This window comes from Hippopotamus amphibius, chromosome 13, assembly GCF_030028045.1.
Source record: "Hippopotamus amphibius kiboko isolate mHipAmp2 chromosome 13, mHipAmp2.hap2, whole genome shotgun sequence".
Classification (NCBI taxonomy): domain Eukaryota; kingdom Metazoa; phylum Chordata; class Mammalia; order Artiodactyla; family Hippopotamidae; genus Hippopotamus; species Hippopotamus amphibius.
Window position 1 is genome coordinate 81,561,592 of NC_080198.1, and position 24,038 is coordinate 81,585,629.

General features: G+C 35.8%; 1 protein-coding gene across 8 annotated transcripts in view; it reads left to right on the forward strand.

Moving 5' to 3' along the window:
* CAMK2D (calcium/calmodulin dependent protein kinase II delta) overlaps positions 1-24,038 on the forward strand; it is a 284,123-nt gene that overhangs the window by 225,470 nt on the left and 34,615 nt on the right. For 2 of the 8 annotated variants that reach the window (XM_057705215.1, XM_057705220.1), the window contains exons 9-15: positions 9,107-9,201; positions 11,529-11,651; positions 11,899-11,982; positions 12,434-12,476; positions 15,813-15,850; positions 20,047-20,106; positions 22,103-22,144. In XM_057705215.1, coding sequence (XP_057561198.1) covers positions 9,107-9,201; positions 11,529-11,651; positions 11,899-11,982; positions 12,434-12,476; positions 15,813-15,850; positions 20,047-20,106; positions 22,103-22,144 — 485 coding nt within the window. The remainder of the gene's footprint in view (positions 1-9,106; positions 9,202-11,528; positions 11,652-11,898; positions 11,983-12,433; positions 12,477-15,812; positions 15,851-20,046; positions 20,107-22,102; positions 22,145-24,038) is intronic. The other 6 variants (XM_057705221.1, XM_057705223.1, XM_057705216.1 and 3 more) reach the window with 5 other exon arrangements.

Here is a 24,038-nt window from a genome sequence, read left to right on the forward strand (position 1 = left end):
GACACTATATCATTAGCACAGCAGCTTGGTGCTTGATCTCAAAATGGGTGTATCTTGGGCTTTTAGAGTTTACCTCCATGGCTAGAAAGGCAGATGTGAGAAGAGCAGTGTTTGGAGTCACAACACCTGGGTTCAAGTCTTTGCTTTTGCACCTGCTAACCCCATCTCCTTAATATCTCTGAGTTGGCTTCTTTACCTATAAAGTAGAAATATTTTACCCTCATAGACTTGTATGAGGGTCAAATAGGGTGTGCGTTAAATGAAGACGTTTTAGAGTTTGTAAAGCAATGTAAAATGAAAACAGCTATTATTATTCTAAGAAGTTGGAATTGTCACTTAATTAAAGGATAAGGTCTTAAAGCCCCAAGCCCTGTTTTCCTCCTGCCTCCCTAAGAATATTTCCTAAGCAGGAACTCTAAAGTCCTTTGGGTTAGAGCATTGCCACAAAATGTTATTGTTCAGATCTAAATGTTAATGACAGATAACTCAAATATTTCCCTTGTAATAAATCAGCCAGCATCACAGATCTGTTTCTGCTGATGAATTTCAAAGGAGCGGAGAACCCTGAGAGGCAGGTAGACACGGGTGGGTTTTGTGGAGCATGTGTATGGTGGGGGGTGGGGTGCAGCTAGAGTGCAGCCCTCGGACCTGACACTAGAGAGAGGGTGTGGGGTAGACAGGTCAGAACCAGGGTAAGTCTTAGTATCCCAGCGTCCTCTTATAAACATGGAGATAATAATAGTACTTGCCTCCTAGAACTACCAAGGAGGAGAAGTAAGTGTGAGTTATTATTATTACTAGAAAGTGTTGCGTTATAAATGAAGTTTCTAGATAACTGATATGTAGCCTAATAAGAGGGGGACTGAACACATTTTAACAGATGACTCGGCATCACTGTCCTGATCGTCAGCTGAATATTATGATGCCCTCACCTGGATACCACATACTCTCTCTCTCTGCTTTCCTTGTTCACATTTAGATTCTTTTCTTGCATGCCTTTTATTTTGCAAAAGATGTTATTGTGGACCAATTTCACAGCTCCTGAATCATATCTCATTCATTTAAATAATTTAAATCATTTATTTGGTTCTTGCATTTAAAAATATTTTTTACAATGTATCAATGTTATTGGTGTTGAAGAATATCAGATCCTTTAAAAAGAAAACAAAAAAACTCCTGGTATTTTGTACTAGGGCTTCTTTCCTGGCTATGGAGCAGAATCGGTACTGAAACTTACATACATAGACATGTCCAGCCTCTACCTGGGCCCTCTGCTTAGTGGCTCTGAGCTCAGTGGCTTTGAGCTCAGTGTGGGCAGCTACATTTTTAACAACTATGACATATCATCAGGGTTTAGACTCACCAAACACACTATGCTCAGTTTTCATATTACTTTGGTAAATTTGGGTACACTTGTTTTTGGATTCTCTGTTTGAGTGCATTTCCATAATACAGTGTGTATAGCTGAGCTTTTAAAATAATGGCATATCTTGTCATAATGGGATTTCACTTCTGTGAAATGTGAGGTAACTTCTAGCATTGAAGCTCTAACTTACTTGGCTGGAAGAGGGAAAAAAGGTAGATGAAGAGTTGTTTCCCCCTCCTTGTTGTCTGAGTTATATCCCATTCTTTAAAAATGTAAATAAATATTAGGTAGATGCTATATGTACACATACAAACGTGTGCTTGCGTGCACGCGCACACACGCACACACACATCTCATGAATGACTCTAGAGCCACAGGGCATCTCACAGATTTCACCCTGTTTTCCCATGGGCAGAGCCACCTTGCATTTTGCTCAATTCTATCCTTACCTTTTCTTTTTGCATTTTTTTTTTAACAGACAGCCAAATCCCTTTGTGACAAGCCATGCCCCATTTAGAGCATATATTTGCCACCAGCTTTCATTTTCTTTAGAGATTATGGCATCTTTTAATTGCATGCTTAGAAATGCCTTTGGGATCATGCAGCTAACCACAGAAATGTCTTAGATATCCTCGTATTACATATTTGGGGCAAGTGACCCCCCACTGCCCGCTACCAGGAACATCGTAATAGATTCTTCTGCTTTTTGTTACATTTCTGGGTCTCTGCTGTGGGTTTGGAATATTGTTTTAGCATTTTATTATATGTCTTGAGAGTTACATTAAATTCACTTTCTAAGAGGATGGTTTCCTCATCCCCATTGTAATAACCACCAAAGTAATGTACACATTTTTGTCTGCTTTTAGGTAAAGGCATATCTTGAGAGAAACTCTTTTTCCACCATCCACCAGCACTAGCTCTTGCCAATTGAAAAACTACTTCTTTGCAAGGCTAGACATTGGATAGTGTGGTAAGAAATTGCATAACCCAGATAACAGAAGAAATGCAGAGTAAGCCATTTAGCCAAATGAATTTAACTGTGAGCACTCACTACAGCTGTCTTTGGGCAGTTGACACAGAACAGAGTGAAGCACAGCATTGGTATCATGGCTTAAAGAAATCTGTGCATTATTTTTATTAGAAACAAGCAATAATCTGTACATAGGAAATTTCAAATACCACCATTACTTTGCTTTTGTGATCTCACACAGAATATACTCTGACTTGTACCTGGTCTATGAAAGGTACTAGTCCATTACTAGAAAGTAAATTATAGACATTAATGAAGCAAGAACATTGCCCTGTGTTCTGCCATTAACACCAGTAAATTGATTTTGATAGTTTTCTTGCAAATATAACTATTTTCACAATTCCCTAACAGGATGAACAAATGTTTATAGATGTCACTGAATCCCTAGCTTTTAACTGAACTTCCTTCTACATCTTGGCTTTAAAAAATAATAAATGTGTAAGTCAGAAAGAGACAAATATTGTATGCTAACTCACATATACGGAATCTAAAAATGGTACTGATGAACTCAGTGACAAGAACAAGGACGCAGATGCAGAAAATGGACTGAAGAACTCGAGGTTTGGGAGGGGGCGGGGGGTGAAGGCGAAGCTGAGACAAAGCGAGAGAGTAGCACAGACATATATATACTACCAACTGTAAAACAGATAGCCAGTGGGAAGTTGTTGTATAACAAAGGGAGTTCAACTCGAGGATGGAAGATGCCTTAGAAGACTGGGATGGGGAGGGTGGGGGGGACTCGAGGGAGGGTGGGGGGGGGTCGAGGGAGGGAGGGAATACGGGGATATGTGTATAAAAACAGATGATTGAACTTGGTGTACCCCCCAAAAAATAATAAATAAATAAATAAAATTAAAAAAATAATAATAAATGTAAGTCTGTAAACATACTGGGCACACAGATGTACACACGTGCACACACATACACACACACACACCCCTTTGTCTTGCTACTTCTCTTACCTGAATTAGATATCAGAACAGTTATGAGTGATAATAAATGAGTGGCTGTCACAGAATGTACTGTAACTTTTGACAGACTTTTGAAATATTATAGAATATATTTCTTCTTTTCTTTCATGGCCAGTTTAGGTCCAGCAATTGTGTGCTTTCTGAGCCTTAGGCTTTTCATATTTCAGCTGGAATAAGTCAGCATCAAGCACTTTTTAAGAAAATATTTACCATTTTGAAATCTCAAGCCCAGTGGACAATTTGTTGCTCTCGCCAGTTCTGTGGCATTTACACTGGACCATCCCAGGTGTGCCTCACATTTAGAAGGCTCTCTGCCTTCATCGCTTATGACCCATGTCTTCGTCAGTCTTCAACCCATGGAGCTTTACTTCCAGTCAGTCTCTACCAATATCCTCTTATTCTGAACTTACATACTTTCACACATTTCTCTAGATATAGTATTGATGGTTTCCCTGACTTGGTATTTTTCAAACTGTGGATCACAGACCACATGCTTCAAAGTGACCTACCTGAGTACTTACCAAAAATACAACTTTTCTGGGACCCACCCACAAACCATTGAATAAGATTCTGCGTGATGAAATCCAGGAATGTGCATTTTCACAAGCTTGTTAGGTGACTTTGGTGCACACCAACATTGGGCAGCGTAACTCAGCAAGTTGCAGATTCCTTTACGGCAGCAAATTTTAGGATTGTTACGTAGTAGAGCAGAAGTTGCAAACAGGTTGTCTACAGATATCTTGGCCAGAAAGTTGGACCTTTTATTTTGGGGGGCATTAACATTTATATTTATAATTTATTATCAGGAGATTTCTTTGGAAACTATCAGTTTCTGTCTTCTCTAAAGTAATTGAAAGAACTAATAACGAAATGCCTTTGTTCTTATATGGCGGCTCTACGTGTCAGACAAATGGACACATGCTTTCCCCTGTTGCCTGCCTACCTCATGCCCAGCAGGCACCTGCACTCACCTCAGCCTGGTGCCAGAAAGCCTGTCAGTTTGCCACCCCTACCACTTGGTGTAAATAGCTTTCATCATCTGAGAAATAATTTTCTAACTTGCTGGCCTTGATCTTTTAGATCCTTGTTCTACCCATCATTGGCCCTCTAGGTCCCAGAGTGTTAGTTGAACACCTTCCCTATTTGAATTGTGATTTTGTTTGTTTGTTTGTTTTTTGTTTTTTGTTTTGCATAAGGGATAAAAGGGAGCCATACTTAACCCTCACTAGTTAATTTCCAGACTCCACCTGCATTTTGCATGCAAGCTCATGGTATGCCCTTTATTTTGAGAAGGTGAAGTGGATGCCGTGTTAGATTGCTCCATTACTTTCCCACTGACTTGTCAAGAGTTTCTCAGCATTGCTTCTTCACCTCTTTTTTCATAAGAATAGCCTTTAGAATGTTTTAATCATTAATGTGATTATAGGTGTAATCATTTTTCTAACTCTAGCTTTTATTAAAAATCAGTTTTTGAACTTGGTGTACCCCCCCCAAAAATAATAAATAAATTTAAAAAAAAATCAGTTTTGAATGTTCTTGATAATGTAGTCTTTCTACCTAATCAGTAATCAGTGCTTCTCAACTCTTATTAATCAAACATCTCTAGGATTTCCCAAGCACAAATGTGTACATAAGATAATGAGAACTAGTTTTAGCTTCCATTTTTTTAATGTTATATGAAGCGGACCATATCAAAATAGTTTTTTAAACTTTTTATGGAAAATTTGTTAGGGAAAATTCTCTGTACAAAAAGTAGAGAGAATAATAGTGTATAATGAACTGATGGCTAATCTTACCACCCTACTCATTCCTCCACCTCAAGATTATTTAAGTCAAATCCAATAATAGAAATATTTTTAAATGGCATATAATAATAATTGCTTAAAATCATCAAATATCTAGTAATTTTGCTCTTTGCTCTTTTATCTCATAATTTTGTTAGCAGTTTGGTCTCTTAAGTCTCTTTTTTGGGGGGCTGCGTTTGGGTCTTCATTGCTGTGCGTGGGCTTTCTCTAGTTGTGGCGAGTGGGAGCTACTCTTTGTTGCAGTGCGCAGGCTTCTCAGTGCAGTGGCTTCTCTTGCTGCGGAGCACGGGCTCTAGGCATGCAGGCTTCAGTAGTTGCAACACACAGGCTCAGTAGTTGTAGCACACGGGCCCTGGAATGCAGGCTCAGTGGTTGTGACACACAGGCTTAGTTGCTCCGTGGCATATGGGATCTTCCCAGCCCAGGAATCAAACCTGTGTCCCCTGCATTGACAGGCAGATTCTTAACCACTGCACCACAAGGGAAGTCCCTTAAGTCTCTTTTAATTTGTAAGTTCTGTTCCTCCCCTCCCCCTCTTCTCACTCCTTTTTCCTCCTTTCTCAATTTATTTGTTGAAGAAATCTGTAGTTCCCACAGAGCACTCCTCAGAGGACTCAGTCTTGGTCTCTATATGCTGTTCGCCACTATAAGAAATCAGGATTCCTTATAGAAGTGGCTGATTCCAAGTCTGGATTAGAAAAATTACCAGATGATCCAGGAGCATCTGGTGAAACCAGAGAGAATGGAAACTGTTAAAGGCCACAGAGTTTGTATTAACAGGACTCAAGAGCCAACCTGAAGAGTTTTCTGCTGCTTGAAAAGAGGATATCTAGAGGATAAATAAGAAAAATAACAGTAATGGATTGAAACGTCAAATAAGTTTAAATCCATGCATTCATAATAATGGTCAAAATGCATCAGAAATCCTAGCCTTTGGAGGATGCTGGGGAACTAATGTATTATTTTGAAAAGTGATTAATAAAGAAGGAAAAAATTAATTACCCTATCTTTCCTCTATGAACTGTATCTCAGGCTAACCAAACAGCTGATTGAAATGTTATTCTTAGACTAAGAAAGAATGTTAGAGAATTAGAATATCATTATTATTTTGCAACCCCTAATGAAATATCTAGACAGTGATCATGAAGGGCTGCTAACATCAGGAGAGACATCTGGCCTTTGGAGGTCGTATCACCCCTGAAGTGTTCTTGCAAAGAAAATGAGGACTCTTTGATTGGCTTTTAAAGATGTTAGTGCCTTAGTTATATATGTCTTAGTGCCATCTTTTTTTCTCTTACCTAGAAGAAAAAGGTAAAATATTAGAATTATGAGGAAAATGTAAATTGGATTTTTGTTAGTGAGGCAAGAACTCTCAAATAGACAACAAAAACTTTAGCATAGCTAAAGGAAAAAGTGGCTGTAGGGAATATTTAAGGCAGGACCAAATTGAAGCCTTCCTAGTGAAAGTCAAGGCCTCTCAATTAGACAACACAAACAATTTAAAACTTAAAAATGATCATTCTCGTGGAAGTTCATAAATAAAAAGTGACTGCAGGGAATGTTTAAGACATGACTTTGTCAAGGCTGCTTGTGACTCAGTTAAGTCACTTAAGCTCTGAGCTTCTGTTTTCTCATCTGTAAAATGGGAACAATAACATCTACCTCATAGTATTGTATAGAGATTAAATGAGGTAATGCACTAAAGCACAGGTAAGTGCTCAACAAGTGTTATCTACAATAAAACTTGCTAATATTATCCTTATTAGTATGCCACAACTCTCATCATTCTGTACTTTCAGAAAACAGATCCTCAAAAAAGCACATAACCCAGGAACGCCTCAGAATCTAGTCTAATGAGCAAGGCAAAGTAAGCTTACAAAACAATGTTTATTTAAATAGGCATCGACAGTTTTACATCAGTCTGTTCAATAATGTCTGTGTAGCTCTTCTTTAAATCTTCCAGCGTGAAAGTATTTTTAAATCTACTATCCTTATGATATTATTTTATTAAAAGTACATTTTTTTGTAAAAATCCTTCAGTCAAACAATTAAATCATGAGCATTTATCTACGTAGTGGCTGCTGATTCTTAGGGAATGAATTGTCTGTGAGCCTTTCCTTCCCAGAGTAGTACCATACCAAGTATCAACCAGTAGACCTAATGCACAAGAACAAAGCCTCAGAAGCAGACAGGCCTAGGTCCAGGAGGCTAAATGTCACAGTTGTGAGTCTGTTTTATAATTTTATAACTCCAGGTGTTTATTAGAAAAATATCTAATTAAAAATTACTATAGACTATATCCATTGGAAAGCTGATTTTCTTCTTCACCCCTAAACCATAGCAGGGGGTTAGAACTACTTAGGTACATCCTCTTTTCTCCTTGCATCCTGGGAACACAGACAGACACATCATCATCATCACCATTAGATGCATCTGTTACATCAGATAGTAAAAATATGAAAATAAATTTAAATGAATGCATATTAAGTCTGTAATGTAGTGAAAGATGGAAAAAATATTTTTATGTTGTGAAGGTGAGGTACCAATATATTGTGATTTTCTGCATTGCCTTTTTTTTTTTTTTAAACTCCACTGTGGTGAAGTAACTTTCAATCTTGATTTTAAAGCCTTGTTGGGTTTTTATTTTAGAATGTTGTTTAAAATGCTTTATTTTGGTAGTTATCGGCTTTTGAACTGGGTCTTCCTGAAGCAGGTTAGAAAAGTCTAGGGTGAATAAACCCTTGTTTAAAGCCATTTTAGCTGCAACAGTGTTTATCGTATAAAGATGTCAGGTCTGATGGACAGGAGTAGGGCTAGGTGTCCCTAACAGAGTAAAGGTGAGGAAGAGACCAGCTTTGGAAAGGGAAGAAAGGAGACTCAGGCACTTCAGGCAATTGTAGCACCCATCTTACCACCTCTCCCAGGCTTCCCCAGTTAAGGGGGCTCAGCAAGAGAAATACAAGCAGGAGATGTCAGAGCAATGGCAGACCTTCCTCCAGGACAATGGGCTAGAAAAGAAAGTAAAGACCTTGAGCAGGGTAATAAAGTATTTCAAAAGTAGAGGAAGTAACATATAATGATAAAGAGGACAGTCCTAGGAGACATTTAGACCCCAGATACGATTTCAAGGAAAGTCAACAACTAGCATATGCAAGAATTTTTTTTAATTCAAAAGTTAAATCGTATTGATTAAATTAATTTGTGAATAATTACATATTGGTGTTTATGAAAAAGATCTCAAATTGTATTAAAGCTGAGTACTTAATTCTTTGAATTTTGTGTACATTTTCACTCTCCTCTTACTTTTCCCTCTTCATAATGTGTACTCTTCTGTAGTATCCCTGGTTTAGTTGTTTTACTGAAAAACTCTGTTTTTGAAGACTAAGATCATTAAAGAGAAAAGGATTTTTATCTCCTTATATGTTATCCACACTCCCAAGCACCCTGGCTATTTAGAGCATGAATCTGTAACCAGGGCACCATTATTCCACAAAATGTCCTAATTAGCAGCAAAATGACTAAGAGGAAATAAATGTCATGTTTTTAAATGTCAACCTACAAAGTGACTATAATCACATGGTATCTAAATAGATAAGAGCGCAGGGAGATCATATATAGGCAGGATTCAGGGAGGCCAAATGCATCACTCACAATGGCAGGCAAGCTTCACCTTTAGTTGCTGCCCTGTGTGCATCTCTACAGTTTTTTGGTATGTGCACTGGACTGTCGCTTTATCAGAGCTCTTGAGCATAGGAGGAGCAGTATTCACCCTCCACAGAACACTTGCGAGTAGATCATAACATGTCTGTCTGAAGTGTAACAACAATCCAGTTTCCCCCCTTTGAATGGATGTGGCTTGTGGGTCTGCCACACTTAACTTACTAACTTATTGTCTGTGGCTTAAACGTTATGTTAATATGCTCATTCCCTCCAGGAGTCATTCTCTACATTCTGCTGGTTGGATATCCACCCTTCTGGGATGAAGACCAACACAGACTCTACCAGCAGATCAAGGCTGGAGCTTACGATGTATGTAATAAATGTTCAGATAGCTTTAGATGAGGGTTTGTTTTTTGTTTATCGACCAAGACCAGATTTTTTCGTTGCTATTTCAACCATAATTCTCAATAATGTCCCTTTTTATTTTCCCCTCTCTTAGGGAAAGGGAGATAAAGAATAAGAAATGCAGCATCTATATCCAGTTTCTATTTCCTTTTAGCTCAATATCTCCTAAGGTTGAAAGGAAAACAGTTTGAAGTCTCTAAGGAAGGACCTTGCTTATCAAAGCATGTGGATCTTAGTGCATTTTAAAACATAAAAAAATGTAAAAGATTTTTGCTTTAGAAATGATTACTAGCTGTTTAGCTGAATTATATCTTCAAATGCTTATCTCATAATTATATACCAAACAATAGTTTGCAGTGATTCATCCATGCATCAAATAGAACATTGTTTATGTCAATTTTGACTGTTTTTGTTTTACTTACCCAGTGGGCTTCTGTGAAAGCTTTCATTTGAAGAATGGGTTTCACAATTGAAAAATATTTGAAAAGCACAATTCCAAGACATTTCATTTACAGTTAGAATATTTGAAAGTAGGCATATGAATTAAGTTCTGTATCTGAAGAGTAAGACCTTATCTAGTGTGTCTTTAGGGCTTAATTTTGTGCTCTTTGGTATAATTTTCTCTCCTCTGATAAATATGCCTGTAAATATGATTTACCACCTCCTCTGGTTTTACCTCACACAGCCCTCTGGAAGTCAGTTTGCAAGGTCTGGAGATGCTTTTCCTATGTTATTAAATGGGCTAAGTGGTAGGCAATGTTGCGTCCCCACTCTGTGTACAAGTTAAAAGCTCCACCTGGTAGTGAGGAAAGTTATGGGAAGTCTAGGTTATATGGTATCAGGTCTCATGAACTGCCCAGTGCATTTCTAACTAAATGTAAAATTTAGATGGATGTGTGTATCACAGGTATTTAAAATCTTATAATTTTGAAATATTCCATTCTAGCCAGACTAATAATAATTAAACCAAATTGTGATTTACCTGGCCAAGCTAGCACATTCACCATCTTTACTAGTCATCTCTCTAGGAAGACACAGCTCTGCAGTACACTATTTGGTGAATGTGAAGGAATCCCTTTGTGAAAGTTAAAAAAATAAGAAACGGGCCCACTTTTATCTGGGTTGAACTTAGCCCCTCATTTGCTATCAGAAGATCTGCACATCATAAAGAGGCAAGGTTGAGTGTTTCTTCAATAATTCCTGATCATTAGCAAGTTTTTACAACTGCCCAAAATAAACTTCTGGAATTAAAATGACAGTTCTTAAGCTGGCAAAAATTTGCAAATATTAAAGAGTCAATATCATTTTTCTTATGGTTTATTTTGCCAGTGGATCACAAACTGCCCATTTTATGACTATTAAAAGTGAACTAACAAGTCCATTAGGCCACAGTGACAATGGCTTTTTTTCTCAAAATTATCTATAAAAATTCATGAATTGAAAAAAAGAACCTGATATTTTATTTATTTAGAAACTAATGTGATATATGTTTTTCTTAACCCATCAAGAATATTATTCCTACTAAATATGCTTATTAAGTGAAAGTGAGGTTACATAATTATCAACAAAAACTTACACACAGAAATTTAGAATAAATCTCTTTATCATATTATTACTATACAAATGGATTACTAATAGAAGTTATGAGAGTTGGTTACTTTCATGAACTTTCTTTTGGTGAAATTTATAATTAAGTAGATTAACCTTTCTGAAGTGTTAAAATGAAATCTTGCTGAGGCTCTTGTAGTCTCAAATTTCTTCTCACTGCTGCACTCCAAATAGCGACAATTAAAAGTCAGTTTTGGAACACGAATTGAAGCTGTTTTATTATCTCCGCTATTACTGTTATGAGCTATGCAAGTATGTAACACCATTTTGAACCTTGCCATAGTAGCATGACGACAGCTTCTCAGCTTTATTGATACTTGCCAAATTTCATAAATAATTATGAGAAAGAGTGCAAAAACTTGAATTTTCATATCAAAGCAAAGATACTTTGAGAGGACTAGAAGATTGAGTTTATTTTTCCAGATTTATAAATGTATCACTAGTTATAACATGGCAATTTACTGTACGTGTTTGCCCGTTATCAGTTACATGCAATATCTTAATATATAGATATATACATAGAGGGGGAATATATACATCCACTTCAATTTATCTATGTGTAGATACAATTTAACTTATACAAGAAATTCACTGCTTAAGGAAATTATTAGTATATTTGGCTCTTCCCTGTTCCACTGAGTGTATCTATTTTTTAAACTCTTTATAAACTTATATTTTTAAAGTTTCCATCACCAGAGTGGGACACAGTGACTCCTGAAGCCAAAGACCTCATCAATAAAATGCTTACTATCAACCCTGCCAAGCGTATCACAGCCTCGGAGGCACTGAAACACCCGTGGATCTGTGTAAGTGACAGTTCTCCAAAGACCTCAGGAGCTAACATGAAAAATACCTTCTCCTTTAAAATTTCTTTTACAGATAGTCTTGGCAAAAATCAGTCATTCATTATTAGGAAACTCTTGCAATTGAATACATACAAGTTCGTCAGGTGGATGTGGTCACCATTAATACAAATTTAATGAAGTTAAGGATACTATTATGCTTAATATCTTGTAAAGGTCCTCAATCAAGTTTATTTTTCCCCTCTTCCAGCAACGTTCTACTGTTGCTTCTATGATGCACAGACAGGAGACTGTAGACTGCTTGAAGAAATTCAATGCTAGAAGAAAACTAAAGGTAAGAAATTTTACATTTTTGTGAGGAGGGAGATTTGGCAGAGGGAGCAGTGAGATTCTGTATAAGGAACGGAACTATTAGCAAAGGCTTCTAAATGTGTAAGCCTCAATACTCTTCTTCTTCTGGGTCTTGGGGAAATGGAATATACACTGGCGTTAAAGCTACGATGAAGAGCTAGGATCACTGGCTGTGCGTGCGGGGGTCCCTCCCTTCAGTGGAAAACAGCTGTGCAAATTAATAATCAGAATCTGGCCGCACCCACAAGGCTGGGTGAGAAACCTTTATGAGAAACATGGGCCTGTTACTCTCAGGAAACCAAAACCCCAAAACAGACAAAAATCCCCTGACTGAAAGTAAGGCTAGGAGAATATTTGTTATCAAAAACTGCTTATTTGTGAGGTCAGCAATTTGCAGAGGCAGCATTAATTTTGTCTTCTTATCGCTCTGGCAGGGTGCCATCTTGACAACTATGCTGGCCACAAGGAATTTTTCAGGTACACGTGTGAAGAACTCTGCTCTTTCTCCTCTTCTCTCCTCTCCAGTGTCTTTTTTGGAATGCAAATTTTTTAATAATTAGAAAAACGCTGTTGTTCGGAAATGACAAATGTGTGGCATGGATTCCTTCCACACCCGAGGCTGCCGTGAGGATGTGACCTGGGTGCTGTCTCACAGAGGCATCAGGCCTGTGACCACGCTCTTCACGGGCACCCAGATGGCCCTGCCTCTAGTCCGCGCTGGAGCAGGACTTGAAATCCGTCTGTCATCCCTGCTGGGGTGCACACAGTTTGGAACTATGTTCTCCCCCAACTTGAAGCTCAGCATTTTTAACGTAGAGTTAACTGATATCTCTTAAAGTAATAACTATGAATAGTTTCTTGTTTTGTCTCATTCTCTCAGGGAATCCCAATAAGCAAGATTTTTAGAAGAAGACCATTATTGAGGAACCCAGTTCCCTTAGGCCTAAGTTCTTTTGAAAGTACAGTACTGTAGTATCTTGGCATGCTATAAAAATGATTACAACTTCCAAAGGTATCTGAACTCAAGAATTTACAGAGAACCTACCCCACAGTAATAAACGTTCCTTGAAATGATTTCTGGGTAAAAATAAGTTTGTTTAAATAATGGGCTAAAAGAAGCTAAACTATTTCTATATTATAGGCGTGACTCTCCAAAGACAACAATAAGTATATACTCTTTCCAGAAATTGAGTTTTGGAGCTCCCTTCTTTGATAGGTTACCTCCAAGAATCAGGTTTCCAAAAATAAAGTTCTGGTAAAAGCTAATCAGTCTTGGGCATGGAGAGGGACTGAAGCAGTGAGACAGCTGCGTTGGTAAAACTTTCTGTTTGGCTGTTCAGACTTGGAAAGATTGTCAGATGATTATACCAAAACCACTACCATTTTACTTTGCTTACTTGTTTATATGAGCAATCTGCAGCATCAAGTTACACAGCTGTGTCTTCAGTTCTTTATTCCTGCTGCATACGTCGCCTCTGAGTATTGTAGTGATGCCAGCTGATGATTCATTTCATCATCGTGTATCCAAACTTCTCAGCCAATTCCTAGTTACTGTTTACCGTTTTATTAAATGGTCACCTTTTATCCCCCATTGTATATAATGTGAATTCATAGAAGGCTTTCCAAAGGCTCCTGCTGATCTGCTAAACAGCAACAATGATAATAATACAAATAATACAATGAGTAATGCTACAAATTGAGGGACTGTGTTAGTCAGTGGTGTATATTGTGTCCAGTTTGTTTGGTGTAGTAAAACCTTGTTACTACCTTTGTCGAGTTACCTGTTTTATGAACAGTTGATTAATATAGTTGACATTTATATGGGTGAGTTCAATATCATCTCATTAAATATTAACTAGTAGATGCTATATTCAAATAAATTAATATTCACTGTGGCCCAATCGTTAGTGAATCACTAAAAAGTAGGATGATTTATATGGTATATATTGTTAATGATAAACTAACTTGAAAAAAAAAAATCTCCAGAATTAAGATTGTATATTTTGTTAAAAGTCTTAAATACACGCTTAGGCATAAATTGGGCCTTTATTAATATATGTACCCATGTATAGAAGCTTTTTGTTTACCTCACATTTTCCTTTTCATCATCATGTAAACTAAAAACTCATGACTAATATATGGATTTGATATTGTTTCTGAATGTCTTAGCATGAAAAGCAAACTTTTTTTTATCCATCACTTCAAAACCAACTGATATAACATTACTCAGTTACATCTTGTAGTTGATATTGCGTTTTAGTTTTGAGTATTCATTCTGTTTCATTGCCAAACATGCTCTTTAAAGTAATTTGTCCATGAGTATATGGTTATAAAGTTGTTTTTATTTTTTCTTTTCTCCCTTTATGTGGAATGTATTTCTTGTGAGGTAAGGTGAATAGTAACCAAAAGGGACATTTCTGCATCTCCCAGGCCAAATCCCTGCTTACCCTGAATCATTGTCTTCTCTTTGCTTGCTATTGCAATTCCAATTATTCTGAGTTTGCTTTCTAACCTATTAACTGCCACAGGATTTACTTAATATTGCTTTTTAGCTCCAGGCACACAGTATTACAGCTAAGGCTACTATTTCTTACAGTCTGATTAATAATAAATTAATAGCTTTGTTGCTAAAGGCTAAACAAAATTAACATCTTTGTATCTTTTAAATAAATTTAAAATTGTATCAAAGTGATATCAAAATAATGGCCCAAATCAAACGGATGTCAGGAAATTACATGTTCATGCAGTTCTATGATAGCTAGGTATTTCTATTTCAGATACCAAATTCTATTCTGATATACTTAAATAACTATATATAAAAGTAATATTAAATCGAAGCATAGGTCTGTACTTTGTGCTACTTATTTGTGAATGTTCTACACTTGATCTACTAATTGTCATTGACAGTTACATAATCTGTTCACTGTGTATGTACCCATTCATAAAGTATATTTTTCACTTCACTTTTTAATGTATTCAAGGAGTCCAGTAACAAAAGGAATGCTAAAAGCTCCCTCCAAAAAAGTAGTTTCGTATAAGACCATGTACTTTAGGAGTTCTCTGATTTAGTTGAAGATTTCATTTTGTTTTCTCTCTCTCCTCAGATTTTATGATTTTTAATTTTTCAATGTAAAAGGCTTTTGTTTATGAAGCCTTTGTATTGTGATTTTGAAGTTTAAAAAATACATAATACTTTTTTTAAAGATCATACACTAAGCATTTAAAGAATTTGCTCTAGATCAATAATATACCATTTCATATTAAGTTATTAATATTTTTTGTAAAAATGAAATGATCTGATTTCAAATATATATATTAAAAAGAATGTTATTTAGCCAGAGCAAATTTTCACAAATGAGTTTTAAACATCTAGGAAGAGGGACTTAAGTGGCAGAACTGACATGGTGGCCATACTTTTGGTGTGAATGAACATGTAATACAATCTGTGAGCTGATGTCTAAAGACTTGAAATCAACTTTCTGGATTACAAAAGCATAGTCCAGTTAAAGTTCCAGTATCCTTTTCGCAACCAACAGTGAAATAAAGTCCAATAATATAACTGGCAAAGTGTCCAATTAATATTCAATGAACTAAATAAGAATTTAGTTCTAAATTTGATGTGGCAAGACCAAGAAAAGTGATACTGTATTTCAATGTCCTGTAAGCTCGCGCTCATCAATGTGACCTTGAAAATTTGGCATATGTTGGCCATAAATCAGTAAAGGTGGTGGAAGGAAATAATAACCTGTTTTGTTGCCTGGCTATGGGTTTCTATGGATAACTCACTAAACTGATTTTACTCTCGTTTTGCAGCAGCCAAGAGTTTGTTGAAGAAACCAGATGGAGTAAAGGTAAGTTAAACAGGTGCTCCTAAACTCATTTCTGACTTCCAGATGCTGGATTATTTTTAAATGTTAAATATAAGTTCCAAGTCATTGCAGCTTGTACTTTTTATAGTTCCTGATAAAGGGTGCAGGTTGAAATATAAAATAATTTAATCTACAGGAATGATTAATATTTATACCAAGAAAAGCTGCATTTTTTCTACTTATTATATATTAAATAATCATGACAAAATAATACTTTATATGGAGTTACTATAGAAACTGAATGTCTAAATCCTCTCTGCTTTACTACAGCTTCAGACTGTCATGGTGACCTGAAAATCCATGAAAACCAAGTGCTATTCCAAATACTTATGCTGTGTTCTTCAAGGCTGTGGAAATGTGTGTGGGGGGGGAGGGGAATCAGATCATCGAGTCTGGGAAATCAAAATTCAAATGACTTCATTTCTCTGCTTGGGCAGTTTTTATAAAGGTCTTAATTGTTCCTGTTCTATCATAAGGTGTTGAGACAGGCGTAACATGAATATTCTGAATAAATATTAGAAAAATTTTCCGAGAGAGATAACGGCAGAATATTTTGACTTTCTTGGATTTCTAAACAAAATAATACAACTTATTTTCTACTGATTCTATTTTTGTTTCATAAGAATTTGCCTTTGATTGGCTCTAACCTGATACCTGTGTTATGTTTGCTATCTTTCCAGAGTATTACCTCGGTGTTTTCTTTCTTTACTCCTCTTTCTCTTCCAATGGCAGATGCCTGCATCCCTCATGAACACTTCAGCGTTCTTGGGAATTAATTAATTTTCTAACATTTGAACTTGACCCAAAGTCAAGTGGTCAGTTCATTTTGAATATATAACTTAGAAAATCATCTGTCTCTTCTTATGTTCATGCCCAGTCATTTCTTCCCCACCTGTCCGTATGTGATTTGGGAATTTCCAGAGCTATGGTGACCATGCAGTAGTGATTCCCATTAGGATGGCATTTACCTTTGACTAAGTCCTTTTCTCAACCTGTAATATTCTCTTCCATCTGCTTAGTTTATTCAGTTTGAAGTTCAGTAATGGCTGTCGATGTCTGCTTTTTTCCCAGTATAACATTGGTGGAAACGTGATATTTTAAATTTCCCAAATGTTTTATTCCCCTGTGTTTTTCTGTATCGTTTGGTGATGCAGAGCTCGCAGTTTCTATTGAGACATTTATTTTCACTACTATCCTTATATAAGAAGAAACATTTCCAGAACTTTTTTCTTCCAGTCAACTTATAGGTCCTCTTTAAAGACAAAATTATTCTGTACTCCATGCTTTGATACTTTAAAAATTCAACCGGTCATATTTTTTTTCTTTTCCTTTCTCTTTGACTGGTCAATTCAGAAAAGGAAGTCCAGTTCGAGTGTTCAGATGATGGTGAGGATCTCTATCTGCCAGATTTCTCCTCCTGTGAAAACTCACACTTACGAATAGAACAGTCTTATTTACCTAAGTTAGTGTAAGTGGAGAAAGTATAGGATCATTACAGGTTAATGTTAATTAACTATCAAAACACAGTGCCCATGTTCAAATGCTATTGTTTTTCTTTGAAATGGAATTTTTGAACTATATAAAAAGCTTATACCATCATCCATATGCTATTAAAAAGTGCAATTTTTCTCCTAAAACAGAAGAAACCGTGACCTAATTAATGTCTATAATTATTGTGAAAAGTGAAGAAACACTATAGAATTATTTTTAAGTGGTGATCATGATTACTAAAATAGGAGTGATTCTTAGTTCAGATAAACCATAATGTATCTACCATGGAGTTTCATAAATAGTGTTAAAGTGATGTTACAAGGATTCATCCTAGTTAAACACCTTTGGAAAAAATCTTTATTAACCTTAAAACTGAATGAACTCAACACCTGAAAAACAGGAATATCTTGCCCATACCTTGTAAGAATAATTCAGTGCCTCATTTAAATATCTGGTTTCATTGAATTTTTTTCAATAAAAATACTCTGCTTCTATAAAATAACTACATTTCACAAACAAAAGTGCCAGAGCTCTGATACATTTAAAAGACAGCTTTGTTTGAGACCATACTTGACATTTGACCCTTTTAAAGGCAGTCCTCCTAGCCTTTTACCTAGAAATTCTATTATTTTTAATTAATCAATATTAGAAATACCTTCAAAAGATTTTCCACAGTATAAAAAAGATCAATAAGCTAATCTTTAACAGAAGTTTTTAGCTGTACATTTAAACACACGTATAAGTGGTGTTGAGGCACATATTCATTTAACTCATGTTTGCCATGCCTGACGATGAAGGACGGCTCATCCAGACAGGATGGCCTTCATTCGGAAGAGATGCCACTGTGTGTGCTGTGGATCTGTGTGTGAACGTGTGTGTAGGTATTGTATTTACGTGGGACATTTCCACTAAAATAAAGCAGTTCTTGGCAACCACTGATTGGTAAAATCAAGTCTCATATCTCAAAACAGAAAATGTCTCAGTGAATTCCTCTTTCATTCTTTGCAACCACTGATACAAACTAAATGTAGTATATTAAATATACGTGTGCTTTAATCTCAAATACTTCCGATCATGTGATAAGAAGTCAGCTGTGTCTTCCCTAGCACTCTTTCTGAATAGGAAACTATTTGCATGTGCAGCCCTCCTCTTTTCTCATATATTCTGTACTAATGTGAATACTGAATTTTGACCCCTCTTTAATAAACTCCATTATCTCTTGCCCCTTTTTGGCTGTTGCACAAATTTTATGTTAAATTCTGTGCACCTTTATTTAAAGAAAAATTTTAAACTATGCACAGAACGTAGATTGATAGTTTAATATTTTACAAGTTTTCCAGTAAAGGGCACCAAGTTTTCTCTCTTTTCCTGCATGTCACAGAGCACAGTGTTATAGCTTATTTAAATAATACTGATACCAAATAATCACACAAACAGGAATAAATAGAAAAGCAAAATGTTACATACCCAAGTCAATTTTTTGAACCTTCTGTCTTCCTCTCAGTGTCAGTTTCAATATGATCTATAGGTATAAAACATGAACGAAAAGAATATGGAGAAAATCCAAACAATTAAATTGATGTAGTTGCTTATAAATATTCATTTTGTAGTCATTTATTTTATGCAGGATGTTAAGTCCTTAAGTACATTTATACTAACATTATGGGATGTACTTTTTTTAGATAATAATGTGTAAAGAAAATAGATAATATAGTGCAAAAAATGAATGTTAATTTATATTTGTTTGATAACTACAATGTAAGTTGTCATGCATGAGTTTAAATGAATGTTGATTATTACTTTTCAGTCTTTGATTCTTTAGTACCCAAACTCAATTGTAGTTTCAAGTTGCCACTTGTCAACAAAGAGTCTTCTCTGTGGGCCATTACAGTACTTATTGACCCTCTGAGTTGTTTTCACAACGTGGCTTCCATAGTGATGATGATCTTTCTTTAAGGTCAGAACCAATAATATTAAAGCAAGGGAATGGTATTACCAAATATAGTCTTCAACAATAGCAGTAACACTTTGACAGAATACATAGTGTTTTCCTCTCAAAAAACTGTGAAAAAGTCATTTTGCATCCAGAATATAGTAAAGAGTTCAATTTGTCCATTTATAATTGAAGATGTATTTTTTTCAAGGAGACCCAGACTTATCATTTTAAGATATTTATTATAAAGCCTGCAATTCATGAGAAGATCTAAGTTTTTAACTGGATATCTACTAAACAAAATGATGATGGCCCCCCAGAGAAAGACAGTCTATGTGTGACTTCAGGCTCAAGAATCACATGAAAAAAGGAATGTATTCATACCAGTGAACAATTGGAAGCTGGGAAACAGAACCCAACTTGAAGAGTATGAAAACGTTGACATTTATTTCATACTCTGAAACTTGATTTGAGCTCCGTTGAAGCAGCTCTTTGTCTGTTTGCTAAGGTGGCACAGCCAAAGCAGCCAAGCCCATTTTGTCATCCCATCATCACAGACACGGTCCTAACCTGGGTGTGACCATCGGAGACTAGAATTGATCATCATTCCTGTCAGTCATCAATGTCTTTCACATTCATCTTCAGTGGCTCTTTATTTCCATGTCTATTTCTCCATGCAGACATGCTGCATATAGAGACATTGGCTACCAAGGGGTTTAAGGCGTCTCTGTTTCTATTTTCTGCATACCTACAGATAAACAACAAAGCCAACGTGGTAACCAGCCCCAAAGAAAATATTCCTACCCCGGCGCTGGTATACCTGGACTCTTTGTAACCCTTCTTAAATTCTTTACTGTTTTTGTTGTTTCTCTCACTTTGCTTTCACTGTATAGATTTTTTTTTCTTTTGGATTTTGTTCTTGTTTTTGCTTTCTAAGATATGAAAAAAGTTCATTTCTTTTTCTTAAGGTAGCTGTCAAGCAGTGTGTTTCTAACATGAGATGATCTCATTTCATTGTTGACCATTGTATTGATGATAGCTGTGGTCTCTGGAGTTAAAAGTGTTGCATGCTGCCATAGAAATACCGTAGAATGCGCTTTGGTTGCTCTTAGCTCTTCCTTTGATGATAGCTCTAGAGATGCAAACAGTGGTTTCTTCCTTTCATGACACAAATATTGACATCAAGGAGAGCTAAGAGGATTATTGCTAGACAAAAGTAAATGTTGACCTTATTCAGAGTTCCCATTTCTCTCTTACTAAGACAGCAGGGCTTTGTAAGACCTCACTTTCTGAGATAAAGAGGCACTGGATAATTTAAAGTGTTTTGTTTGTTGTGTTTTAAATTAAATTATCACTGTTTCACTTTAATCCACAGAATGAAAATTGCATAGCACAGAGCTTTGAATTATCAATGGGAATCAGTCTTGTCCATTTCTATCAAATTCACACTATTAACAACTCAATCATTTTAACACTTTGAGACCCTATTACGTTAAAATTCAAGGTTTTTATATTGTCATCCGGTGCTCTTAGTTCCATGATATCTTCCCCAACCTATTCCATGTTTTGATTTATGAGTTTCAGAAATGTTTCTGATTTTTTTTTTTTTTTTTTTTTTTTTTACTGTCCTCTGTACTGTTAATTTCAAATGAATGGAAAATGTTTAGGGGATTGTTTCACTAGGGTTAACCAGAAGGTTCAACTTAAAAACATTTAAAGGAAGGAACATCAAGACAGCAGGTTACTTACTAGCCATAAAACAGTGTTGATCACACCTCTAGCCAGGGAAAGGAAGAAGGGAAGCAGTAAATATGCTTTCTAAGTACTGCAGCATAAACTGTGGTGGAGATGAGATGGTGAAGTGGGCAGAGTGCTTATGATTGAAGAGCATTCTCCATGGGTTGCAGTAACTCCCAGTTGCTAAGACATCGTGTAATGAGAGTGCCAAGCATGCCATTGATGTATGGACACTGAATCTTTTTTTACATCAGTTATTTGACTGTTATTTTCCACTTGGGAATACTTCTTCAATTTTCTAGTAGAAAGCGATAGGAAAAATAATATTTTCTTCATGGAAAAACATGACTTTACAAACAAATCTTCCATATATATAATCTATAAAGCAGAAATTTCTTTTATATATATATAAATTAACATGGGATTTAACAGCAATGTCTCAAATTGTAGTGATTATATGATTAGTTCTAGAATCTTTCCAATGTTTCTCAGAATTTCTTACAGACTTTTGAAATACTTTTGAAATACATTCTTTAAGATAGCACTTTTTTAAGCTTGGTTCAACGATTCCAGCTTTTCCAAGGGTATTTATCTGTGTATTAAGACACCATAATTTGTTCTCAGATTAATACAGCTGAAAAAATATCTTCATAGAGAATTTGAGATCATCTCAAAGAGTTCTAATCTCAGTGCCCTTGGCTAGTTTTCTATGGGACAGATGTTAACAGGCTGTTTGTTAAAGGGGAAAGGAAAGCTTTATCTGGTATAGGACTTTGTGAAACAACAAGTGCCTCTTTAGGTCTCCAAACTTCAAAGCCTTGTCTGTATACTGATCACGAATAAGGTCTTTTGCATGCCGCTGCTGGGTACTGAGGTGCTGTATCTCATGGGCTCACCAGGGAGATCTTTCTTCAGAGACCTTGTCAGCTGCACCCTCTGACAGCAGTTAACATTGCTTAAGCTCTTGTCACTATTTAGTTGTGTCATCTGGCTCACTCTGCTCTGTCCCTACACTAGTTAAGAATGTACTTACCAATGCGAACTGTTTCTTTCTCTATTTTGTTCTCACTCAGGAGCCCCAAACTACTGTAATCCACAACCCTGATGGAAACAAGGTACTCAGAAAGAACCAACATCATCTTGCTTTAACAAGATTGCACATCTCATCAAATGTTCAAAGCAAAATTAATTCATTATAGGAAAGAAAATCCTCACCCTTTTCTACCATAACTTGCTTTTGGGCCTAATTTATGTGGAACTGTACACATACTTCTTTCAAAACAAAAACGAGTGACATCGTGAAAGAGAACTGAATGGTACCACTAGTCAGTAAAAGTCCAATTAACAAGTCTTTATGTCAAGATGACTGTGTATCTTAATCAATTCCATCTGGTTTTCCCCCCATGCCTGTCTGTGCATTGTACTTTAGATGTATTCTGCGTGAAATTTTAGAATTTCTTGCTATATCCTTCCAGTGTCTTCAAAAAAAAATTCAACTTGAGTTCATAGTTATTTGTTTAAATTTAATGTTGCTTTTGAGTTCTATTTATTCTGTTGTCATAGTGTGTTGTTTTCTTTTTAATTCCCTGTTGTTGGTGGCGTTTTTGTTGTTTTAATTCCCTATTGTTGGTGGCGTGTTTGTTGTTTGGCATGAATTTGAGGAGAATCAGGGAGTTTTACTTCTTGTGAAGTGTGTTTGTTTTTGTTGAATTATATGCATTTCAGTAACAGACATTTTAACTGCTTATCCTGAAAGAAGACTGTAACGTTTCCTATCCATTGTAAATTGTTTGCACAGCACGTTAAATAACAGTACTTGAATACATGTCCGTAGGATGAAAGGAGGCAGTTTCTGAATGTATTCCATCTTTCCACTTTATTACTTCTCATCCATTATTATATCTCTAAGGGGAGGAAAGAATACTTCCTCAGACGTTTCTCAAATGTTAAGTATAGTCATGGGTCTTACTTTTCCTTACTCTTATCAACAGTGTTAAAGTTTTAGAAAACATTTCCTCTGGTCTAACATTTAGTTGGTCAATATTAAAATCACTAAAGTAAAAAAACATGAAGTGTTATGTTCCTTAATATGAGATGTATTTGATAGTCATGACACTTAAAATGGTCTAAGTCCCTAAAAGACTTAAGGTAGTCAGGAGTATCACACATGTGAACAATTATTTTCAATATCATTAGAAAGTGAAAGACCAAGCATAGCAGCTGAAGTGGACACTTCGATAATTCTAGCTATGTCATTTGTAAGAGTGGTTGCATGATATTTCTTGCTTACATGACTTAGTTTATTTTTGCAGTGCATGGGTTTACCCTCATCTTGAGTTTAAAATTGAACACTAGGTCACATTAAGAAATGCATGAAGACTCTGCTTTGGTTTTGTGTGTGTGGAGACTCTGGATATATCTTTACTTAGTCTGTCCCTTTGGATTAAATATTATCTATCATAGTTATGTAAATTGATCATTTTTTTGAATACTGAATCTCTAAAAGTACACTGACTGATGTTTGCATCATTTTCCAAAATTTGTCTTTCTTCGCTGAACACACAGCTATTGATTAGAAGTTTCTGATTTTTTTCAGCAGTAGCCTTTAATCATTCCAAGTAGAAAATTGTGTCTTTCTTATGAATATGACTAAATTTCTGTGCTAGAAATATTTTATTAATACGTTATTAATGGAAAAATGTATCAACCATTTTAAGGAACGTATCTTAATACTGGCAGTCACAGTGTCCTTTTAAGTGTGCTTATTAATCTGTAACTTCATTTGTAGTTTTGCAAAGAAATAGCTTTGTCTTTTCATTATGGGAGCAAGTTTCTTATCAATAACAGCCAGTTTCTAATTTAGAAATGAATGAAGAAAAATCTAATTTTCCTTGAAAGTAAATTATTCATATAATTCCATTGTGCTGATCACAAACATGGAAATTCTTAAAAGCACTCTCAGCATATCTCAGCTTAGAACCCTTAGCTTCTTTGTCAAGTGATTCAATG